This window comes from Contarinia nasturtii, unplaced genomic scaffold (genome assembly GCF_009176525.2).
Source record: "Contarinia nasturtii isolate CC-2019 unplaced genomic scaffold, AAFC_CNas_1.1 Cnas_scaffold_1182, whole genome shotgun sequence".
NCBI lineage: Eukaryota > Metazoa > Arthropoda > Insecta > Diptera > Cecidomyiidae > Contarinia > Contarinia nasturtii.
In genome coordinates this window covers 1,900,018-1,911,208 of record NW_022198526.1, presented here as the reverse complement: position 1 = coordinate 1,911,208, position 11,191 = coordinate 1,900,018, and the positions used below count along the sequence as shown (strand labels likewise).

Genomic DNA, 11,191 nt, shown 5'->3' with positions numbered 1-11,191 from the left:
GAAAAAAAATAATTCAAATACTATTTTTATACATACACACACACGCACAACATACACACAGGAAATTCTCCATGCATCCATGGCTGTGGAATGTATGGAAATAGAGAAAAACCGTCTAATATTATAGTGCAGGTTAGCATTTAGCAAATCACACGAGCGGTTTTAATATTTTCCATCTATGGCCCATTCAATTGTTATCTGCTGGATCTCTTTTAGCGCGCCACCGAATATGCGTATCAGTACATCACGTCTTTTGCAGCAGCAGCAGCAGCTAGAGTGTTTTCATAGCAGCCGCTACAGTTTCAGTTTCGTTTAGACCGTAGATGTGTACGAACGTGATGTAAAGTGCAAGTCGAACGGAGCTACGAGATTCAAACCATTGTTATGGATTTATTTTTTATCGAAATTTCGGCAATGTGGAAATTATTATATTACTTGATTGCTGTGTGACTATTTGTGTGACAAACAAAAAATTTATTTTCACATGAAAACAATAAAAGAATTTATGAAGAGAAAATAAATAAAAATTTATTGTGTGGGTGTTGTTATTCAAAATCCGATTTTTAAAGAAAAGAATAGCGGATTCTCACTTTTTGTGGACGGTTTTTCTTTGAAACGACTTTTTTATTATTAAATTCAGTGAATGCAATCAATTGATGAATTTATACAAAATAAAACCAAAAAAAAGTTGTAAAATCCAAAAAATAAAATTGTACATGTTATGTTTTTATTGTTACAAAAATATTTTTTTTTTAAAGAACCGGTGTTCAATGTGAAAAGTATAGAAAATAAACAAACAATTGTTTGGTTTCGAATGTTTGAAAACATTTTATCAATTTAATTTACGAATTCAACAGTTCATCAGAATAACTTATTGACTGCACAAAAATATTTGTGTTTATACGATTGTGTGAGTTTGTTTAGCAAACTGCAATTAAACAAATTAGGTAATCTTTTGAAATAAACTATTATTATCAATATGAACATCATTGCATATTCTAACACTGTCGTCGAACACAAATAGATCGGCCGATAAATTATGTAAATTTTAAAATAACTGCTGATACTTTGATTCAGATGATTGAAAGCTACAAAACGGAAAACAGATGTTTTTGAAAACCCAGAGGTGGTTCGCTCTAGGAGTTTTTCAACACATTGGTTGGCGCGTATACGATACGATTTCAGTGCATATATTCATTATTTCGAAAAGTGCATTCAAAGCAGCACCGCAGCACAGCTATGCGAGTGTGAAAGAGACTTGCCAAGTGCCTCAAAAACCATAATGATTCATAATTTATGTCTTTATTGGCATTTGCTGTGTTTGTAAAAAGCCAATTATTTAAAAACATTTTGAAAAATGAGCGTTTCTACATCATTCATCCGAAGTTGTGGTTGGTGTATGTGTGTTAAACTGGCTAAAGAATTTCCTGTAGTGATTTTGTAGAAATTTGATGACACATTCAAATGCAGTGTTTTCCAATGAGATCGCTTTGATTTAGTTCGTTTGCTGACTGGTACAGTTTTAAACGTTCCGATCTTTTTTTTAACAGTGAAAGAATAAGGGAAAAATGTCTATAGCAGCAGAAAAAAAACTATGGCAAAAGATTTTTTTTTTTTTCATTTATAAACTTTTTTTTTTCGACGATTCTCTATCTATTTTATCGTCGTTTCTTAGCTACCAGCTATTCGCTGTGTGGTTTTTTTTTCTGTTAAAGTGTATGCGTTATGTGTGTGTCTGTATGTTTGGTTGCATTTGCGAATGATGAAGATAAAGGAAACATGCAATGGTGACGACTACGACAAAAACATGAAATAGAAGAATTTATATGATGGTCGTGTGCACAATATGCGACACCACGTCGTCTAGACTGAATCACAACAAAACCACGCGCACGAGTGTTGAATCGAGAGTGCCTGTGCCTGTGTGCTGAACAAATAAGAGGAAATAAAGGTATACAAGCAAGGCCTAACTTCGTACAGAGACTCCTCTGCCTCGTCGAATTTCTTCTTTTTTTTTCCTCTTCTTCTTCTTTCGGTTCATTCTGTGCACATGATCCGATGTTAAGTAATAATAATAATCATAATCGTGGTGCACAGATTCCCACTCACATACATATTCAAGCACACATGAACAAAACAAAAGAAGCCATAACACCATAACAGAAACGAAGTGAAGAAGAGAGAGAGAGAGGAGACGAGAAAAAAAAAGAATCAACACGAGAAGAATGAATCGCACATATGCATGCATTGCCTTCAAAACATTTACACTCGATAATAAAACGCATCACATAGGCCTGTTTGTCGTTCAAATCCGAAGACAACACATACACATATGCACCAACGCGACAAAATTCAATCGAAGAAAATGTGTTAAAAGAAAGAGGAAGAAGAAGAAGAAGGAGTTAAAAGTTAAATAACAAATAATAAGAATCAAATAAAATAAACGCACAATGGAAAATCGTACAATAACATACACTTGAGCATCGGATCGTGTGGTTAACAAAATTGTATGCAACACATTGTATTTGTGTTTCGACGACCTAACGAGAGAAATAAAATGTAAAATATAAAAGGAGAAAAAAATACGAGAATCTATAAATTCTGGCGCGTGAACAAATGCACACCGACAAACAGGCAATAATAAAGCAAATTCTTCTCATTTGCAGCGTTTGTTTTCTTTCAAGCAAATGTAATGCCACTGATGTCACTGACATTCACATCAGTAACCAGTTCGAGTCGTAAGTTTGTTAGGCTTGAAATATTGAAAAACGTGAATTGAGTAAAATTCTTTTATGCAGACAGAATTCCGATCGATCAATGTATTTGAAATGCTTGTTCTTTTTACAGCTTCAACAAAATGATTGAAGCTGAATTGGTTCAAAATTCATTCAAATAAGGATATTTGATTATTTCTTTTTTTTATCTACTAGCAATCAAACGACCCGATTGGATAAACAATATGTAGATTTTTTTGATAGGCTAATTTGGAATTCCCGATGGCAATTCAAAATTGACTTTAACACAATCGCAAACATTAAAATCGATAAACATTTTTTTTATTGCTTATTTACAAAGGCCTTTGAACTACTAACTAAAGGAACGAAATGAACAAATGAATGGCTGTAATAGTTCAATTGATTGTTGTTTTCGTTTTATTTATGGCAAATACATAAAATCAACTGAGCTTCCAATTCACAATTAATAACAAGCGATTTCTAAAAAAGGAAAACAAAAGATAAAGAAAACAAAAATAAAGCGCGCGCGCGGCAACGATCTCAAATCACAATGCACGAGCATCCAAGCAGGGAGCCCAAGAAATTGCCGCATTCGCAACTGTGCTCGGATCATACATCCGATTAAATGCAATTGCTTCGCAGTTTGTAGACAAATTGATACTGTTGCATAGATAAATAAAACCTTTGTTTATGGAGACATTATACTATATGCTATAAAATTTTAACGCCTGCGGCGACGATGCAATACAATTCCATTGCTGTACTAATTGTGCACTCGAATAGTTGTTATTGTTGATTCGCACATTTCGCTGAAGCATCGTTATGGAAAAATCATTCGCTATCTGATCATAATCAGCATGAAATCAGATTCATTGGAATGTGTTTGATTTCGGGCGATGCAATGTAGCTTGTTGAGCTGGTGAGTTATACATGCCCCGTCATTCGTTAAATGCTGATTCTAAATGTAAAGAATATTATTTAAATTGCACACAATTTAGCCTTGTTTCGTATGCGAATCTACATTTCGACATAGATCACATTTACGCTTTTTGCATTTCATCAAGCTGTGAATTATGGCCCGTAAATAGAAAATCCTATTCGAAAATTCAAGTGGTTCAATTGGTGTAAGCAAGTTTGACCAAAAATCAGCCCAAATAAAATTTAGCTTTAAATAAAATAAACAGTGCGGTAAATTTTGTGCCAGCGCGATAAACCGCTGATTGAAAATCAAACTCGCCATTCATATCCGGACCATGGAAAAAATATTATTGACATTTTGAGGTACATACAGTGTGGCCAGCAAACCAAACAAATACGATACGACGGCGTATATATTTATGAAAATCGAATCGAATTTTATGTAATGCGTGCCAAAGTTTTATGCTCATTACTCAATTGTTCTGCATTGTTTCCACGGCTTAAATCAATTATGAAATGAAATTTTAATTAAACGCACCCAAATCAAATTTTATCCGATGTACGTGGGGATTTTCTCTCGTGTAAAACTTTGAATTTATAATATAATTTGGGCTGCTATTTAAACGAAATATGGATTTTTATTGATGCGAAAATAATTCGAAGTTCAAACATTGAACATATGAATTGAACGCACAATGCTACATACAAACATTTAAATAGAACATTGAAATTTGAGTTACATTTCAAATGGTTGCGTTGAATGGTATCACAAATACCAAGCCATGATCGATTTGAATGCGATTTATGCAAATGAAACAAAAATGCGGCAGCATATCGATACGCGCCACTGTAGTCGGCGTAATTTGTTACAATTGATGCATTGCATTTTAAAATTGATTTGTTATTCAGTATTCGTTGTGTGTTTGTATTTGCTTGATATGGTGCTATAGTGTTCAAAAGTGCGTGCCACATGTTTTCAAAATTTTATTTCAATTCCGATGAAGTTTGTGTGCGGTTCGGTAAAGTCAATATACAAAGAATTCAAAACAAATACAAGGTATGATTTTCGTATTGACTGATGCAAACACATTCGCCGTTCATTTTAGTAGTTGTTTCGTTTTAATGTGGAATGCGGAACGAAGCAAATCAGTTTCTACATCATATGCTACCAAGTGAATTTGTTGTTCAATATTCATAGGCTTCTGACTCTTTTTGAAGCCGATTTTTCTCTCTTTACTGACATTTTGTAGCAATTTAGAGAGAGAAAGAGAGGAAGTCAAGCCAGAACGAACAATCAATAAATCATCGCCGGCGAAAGCAATTCATGTGAAAAGTGCAAGACTGGTATGGTGGCATTTTCCACATGCATGACATCGCCATAATGGGAATACATATCAACTACACATTCAATGCACCATGTCGACTATTTACAAATGAATGTTAAACGAAAAAACGCTGTCATTTTGGTTTGAAGGGACACACCACACCGATATTGAAATACACTTTTCAATTTTATCACTTGTTTCTTGTTTTGTTCAATCTCAACATAATTAAAGTCATTTGAAATTCTCATTTTTTTATATGCTGAATGAGCACTCATTCAAATATTTAAAATTGAATGGCAAAAGCGTCTATGGAGTAATAAGTCTATTTGTGTTCGATTGGGTGCCCAAATATATATATGTATCGCCCCCGAATTAAATTTAAAAAAAAAAGTCATTTAAATCAGTTGCACTAAAGTTGTTGGTTCTCTTCATATTTTGCAGCATTTTTCGCTTTATTTTTTTTCGTTGTTGGTGAACATCGTTTAGTGCTTTGAACCCAAGAATATAGAACGCGTATGGAATACTTGATTCATTCTCTGTGCTTGTGTTCGCGTCTCCCGCCCCAAATGGATTGTTGAAACTCTCAATGGTAAAAACAAAGGCGTTCAAGTAAAAATGCACACTGTAAAAGTGACGCCTTGGCTGCTCTACAAGCATCAAACGATATTTTATCGTTAATTGCAAATATAAATAACCTCGAGAGAGTAATATACACACTAACAATCTATTCATACGGACCGTTTGCATTTTATGCATGCGTCCGTGCGCATTCACAAAAGAAGTGCAAAAAACAACAACAACAACAAGTCTCGAAAAACGAGATTCGCAAAATATAAATGCAAAAAAGGGAAAATAGGATAGCAGTACCAACCGTAATATTAATAACGAATAGAGGGAACACGCTTTGGCACAACAGAGAGAAAGAAAAAAGAAGAAAAACACAATACTGCTAACTGCAACACACAAGTGGAATGCAATTCAACAAACGCTCCGAAATACGGAGGGAAATAAATTTGTGTTGTACAAATCTCAAATAAAATCGAACAAAAAAAAGAGAGAGAAGAAAACAGAAAACAACCGGAGAACAAAACGAGGAAAACCAACGCAACCGGCTACACAATTGAGTGATCAACTGCTCGGAAAAGTACGGAATTTATGCGAAAAACTGATTTGGTTTTTATGTATTCGGTCAACTCTACCAGCGATTTAAGAAAATAATTGTAATTTCTTGTGATCTCCATCGGACCCAAAACCACAACCAATTCACCATGGCCGGAATGAATTTCATTATTTTAAAGGTGAGTAATATAAATTAAAAGGGTTTTATTTCTTTGACAGAACATCACCATGGATTTTAATATAACCAAATGTGTAATTGAACCCCTTTTCCAAGCCCATCCATTTATTTGAATGTCCTGGCTTTATTTATTTAATTTTTTTTGTTGTAACGTAACAGTGACAGACTCTTGCAACGAAATACAACACTCGTTTGATTTATGACTTCGTATTTGGTGTTGGTTAAATTGATTATTATGTTTAATGATGGGATACTCGAAGAAAAATAATATATTTTATTTCAAACAACGTTGAGCTATCTTATCATGTGTGATATGACATTATTTCAGAAATGTTATCGCTTTTTTCGCTTATTATTATTATTATTTTCAAACTTGAATGCTCGTGAATCTGTTCACAAAAGTATTTTAAGCAGCGCTTCAGATTAAACCATGTGTTGCCTAAAAAAATCCAAGCTACTTGCTTGTCTCGAGATTTCTTTCCACATTGAAACTCACTGTCGTTCATTGCTTGCGTCCAATTTTTGTTATATGTTGCTTACATGTTTTCATTTTCTTTGCATTTCTTTCTCAATTTAAAGAGAAAATGTGAATATGAATGTGAAATTACGACTTTTGTTCAGAAAAAGAAATCAGCAAATTCAGTTTCGTCTAAAGAAGATAAGTACACAGATATCGAGATAATGTTCTTGTCTACCAAAACGAAGCCGAAAGTAAATAAATCGAGACACAACGTGTACACAATCAAGTTGCGGTACGAAAGCATATAAATTCAAAATTATCAGCCTACCATAAATCTATTTTCCAAAAAATATGTGATGGATTATCTCCCTATCGGTTATTAAATTAGTCCCATGAGGCAGCCTTCTGTAATTTCATGTTTAACATATATAAAGGGGCTGAGAGCGGCTCGTATTCAAACATGTTACTGTTCTATTGATTCTGCGCCTCATTTTGATTGACAGAAAATGAAATACGACATCGTGTTCGGCTGTCATTATTACACAAAATATACCAAAATTCGTTACAATAATATTCTAACAAAAAACACTTTTTTTCCATCGGGGGTGAGAAATATGAGCGCCGAACAATAACACGAAAATAAATTGTAATTGTTGAAATGTATTGTTGGCATTAAATGTGATTTGTTGTTGTTAATTATGGTCTGGCGAAAAATCCTCGAATAAAAGTAACGTGATTTATGTATGTCGTTGATCATCTTCAACCAAGCTCAAGTGGTTGTGTGTGTGTGTCCATGCCCACCACCTGCATACTTTGTCGATGAACAAATTTGAATAAAAATAGAATCGCCTATTCTGATGATGGTGATGATTCACTTTGAGAAGAGATGTGAATGGTCGACGATGGATGACGGCTGCAATATATTATAGTTTATATACTGAAGCATTTTAGAATATTTTGCATATTGTACGTGACAGAATCTGTCATTTATTCACAGTATTTCGTTTTCTCTCTCTCTCTCTCTCTCTCTCTCTCTCTCTCTCTGGGTAATGCTAGAAATATAATATCTCTTCAATATACGACCGAAATAGGCGTACAACAAAGGATAATTGAAGTTTTATATTACATATTTTTTTCGAAATTTAATACAGCTGCTTTGGCACGGTTCTAACACGAACAAAACCAGCATGGGAATAACTAAATGGGTCGCTATGTCACATTCAATCACAACCAACTGTGCTTCAATGCGAATTCACTTGACTTTCGGCCGTCATTTCATTTTTGCCTGTCATAATCTCGTTGGCACCTTATATACATTTTCAATGTTAGAAGTCGTCGCCATCAAAGCGTGCACAAACCATTGATAACCGTGAATAGCATAATTTCACTGATAATCTTTCGCCTGGCGTGTGTATACTATTTTGCGTTTTTTGCGTCTTTTCACATTTTCACCTCAAACTGTGCGTCTATTCCATTTGATCACTTCTTCATTTTCATTTCATGGTGATAGACGCCAATATCTACTAATACAACCGCAGAAGGAACATCGAACTGCGTTTGTTCACAAAACTTTCTTGAGAACGCATTATTGCGAAGACGTGAAGTAAATGGAATGGAACACATCGCCTGGGAAAGGCAGAGGTTAAATGGAAAATAGGGAGAAAAAATCGAATTTTTTTTCTTCATATTTGTTTTCTTGTATTTTTTTGTACACATAATCTTCATTGGTTGGTCTTTTTTTTTGAAGCATGTTGCTTCTGCGAAAATTGTTTCGATCGTGCTGTGCCACAAAAATATAAATTGTGCACATATAAAAAAAGTAGATCGACAAATGCTTCATTGTGATTTTCTCCAGCACACATTTTTATGACTGTTGAGACAAAGAAAAGAAAACGATATAAAATAGCTGTAAAAATGAAACGAACAACAAACAGAAGGATAAGAAATTTCCATGACGTCTTTGGAACGTTCTTTGTTTGAACCTGTTTCTTTGCACAAAACGAATACGATTTGACAAAAGAATGAACTGTAAAATTCAATCGTGTGTTTCTACTGTTAAACACACTCCATTCACCACGAACTGCGCACTCTTTGTCTATTTGTGTGACTTTTTTTGTTATATGTGCTTGTGTTCATTTCAAAATTAACCAAATTTAGAATAACAGACGCAGCGCTCGTAATACATAACGAAAGGAACAACATGAACGCACTATGTAAACAGCTAAGTAGTAAATTCGTGAAATAAATATTCGACAATTTCCAAGTACAGCGCAAACACAGAATGAACAGCGCAAAGGGATCGGGGAAAAAATTGAAAGTACCATTGAACAGTGATGCTATGCATGGCCTTTGTCGACGATTTAGTTTACATTTAAATGCTTTTTTTATTGTGTTCGGTGTGGTGCTCATTTTTTCCACATTGTTGGCGTCGTGTTCATTATTTCAGATGCTCAATATTTAAAAACAGTCAAATCGATAATATAAAATCTCTTCATTTGAACTCAACGCAAATCGGTGCATTACGCTATGCTTCAACGCAATCTCAATGGCCTTTCATTATAAAAATGTGTGAGTCGTGGCTTTTAATCGAGAGAGTTTTTGACTTTTTAAATACGCATTACCAGGACCATCGGTTTTTCAATTGCCCTTGTACGTTCTCTTCTGATCCTTTTCCCCTTTCACCTCAATCTGCTGGGCACAATTTCTATTTTGACGCAGTCGATTTTATACTTCGATGCCATTATTATTATTATCATTATTTCCATCGAAATGTACCATTTTTCATCGCCAATCGGGATTTTATTTTGTGTAATTTTTCAAAAGATTTTTTCGTGCTGCGCTCTCTCACATCGTCAATGACTGTTTGAACATATTGTGTTTATTTAATAAATTTCTTTATGTACGAATGTAATCATTCAAACGAAATGCTCTTTATTTTTCCATACAGTGCTTTGTGCAAATAGACGAATGAACGCAACGCCAATTTTCCAAATAAAATAAGATCGAAATCATCAATACAAGCAAACACAAGTGCTGATGAACTATACATTGAAAATATGATGTACATATGTCTACAGTCTGTGCTTCACTGTATTATTGAGTTTACCGTTTAAACTGTGAAGACATGTGTACGCACATTCGACAACTCCATATGAACAAATATGCGTTCGTCAAGATGAATATTTATAAATACAGCCTGTGAGATTCATTGCTTCGCATTTCCTTTAGCCATATATTGTGTAGAATGTGGAACTAGATAGTAATTTGAAGAACTATGTTAAATCATTAGCTTGTTTGATACACTCTCCGTCCGCACCAGTAATACGACGGGTGAAATGCAGTATGTCTACACATGGTGTATAACTATTTAATGTTGCCAAAAGACAAAGTATGCTCATAATATAAATTCTCTCTGCGGTTGATGCGCAATCATTACAATTTTGATAAATTAACTGCGTTTAGGTAATAAAGAACAGAAGAAAGCGTTAAATAATTCTCCATATATTTCTTCCACACTATTGAAACCGTTTGGGTGTTGACAACACACACCATCGACAAAAACCTTTGGAAAATCCGTTCATTTGTAAAATACATCTGAATGTAATGAGACATTTATTTTTCGTAATCGTTTCGAATAAACTTTCATCGGCGAATGGCCAATAAAATGACTTGAAACTTGAAATTTACCCGGCCACAACCGCACAAATCGACAATACAATCGCTCTGTGATTTACCACCCCGGATTGCTTCATGCAAATTTCACCATTTAACGAAATTTTACAAACAGATTATCTGTGTTGTGCTATCGCTGACAGAAACCACAAACTGACACTTTCTAATAAAACATTTCACACACATAAAACCGTTGAACCAAATGTTTGATTACCGCGCGCACGCATACAAATTCAAAATGCAAATAACTTTTCGCCAGTTTGATTTGAGTGTTTTATAATATTCAAAGCGCAACAAAACTCTCCGTAATATGAACATGTAACATAATATTGTATATATGTTGTGAAAGAGAAGAGAGATTATTGCACGGCACAGTTGGTTTTTGTTGCGACAATAATCATCGATTCTCTTAATGGGTGCAATCAGCTTTAATAGGCTCATTCGCTGGGCTACATAATTTTGTAGGCGTTCGAAATGTTTGTCAACACAACGCCACAATATTCAAATGACTCTTTTATTTGTTTGATTATCCTGCGGCGCTAAATAATCGAAAAATAAAAATTGAAATGAGAAATTGTCGGTTATGCTGGTATTGTGGACTATTGTAGACAATCCGCGCGTTGTCTAAATTAATGTTAATTCACATTTACGATAATCGGCATGAGTTCTGATGGCAATCACCCAATATCTTCTACATTTCCCATGTCTTTTAAATGAAAAAAAAAAAAAAACGTTTTGCTGATTAGGAGGGGAGGTTAATAAATGTGCGCGCGCGAGACTCGTC

At 34.4% G+C, this 11,191-nt stretch overlaps 1 protein-coding gene across 1 annotated transcript in view; it reads left to right on the top strand.

Moving 5' to 3' along the window:
- Positions 1 to 785: 785 nt before the first annotated feature.
- LOC116344828 (slo-interacting protein 1) overlaps positions 786 to 11,191 on the top strand; it is a 58,342-nt gene continuing 47,936 nt past the window's right edge. The window contains exons 1-2 of the mRNA XM_031773612.1: positions 786 to 947; positions 5,420 to 6,276. Coding sequence (XP_031629472.1) covers positions 6,247 to 6,276 — 30 coding nt within the window. The 5' untranslated portion in view covers positions 786 to 947; positions 5,420 to 6,246. The remainder of the gene's footprint in view (positions 948 to 5,419; positions 6,277 to 11,191) is intronic.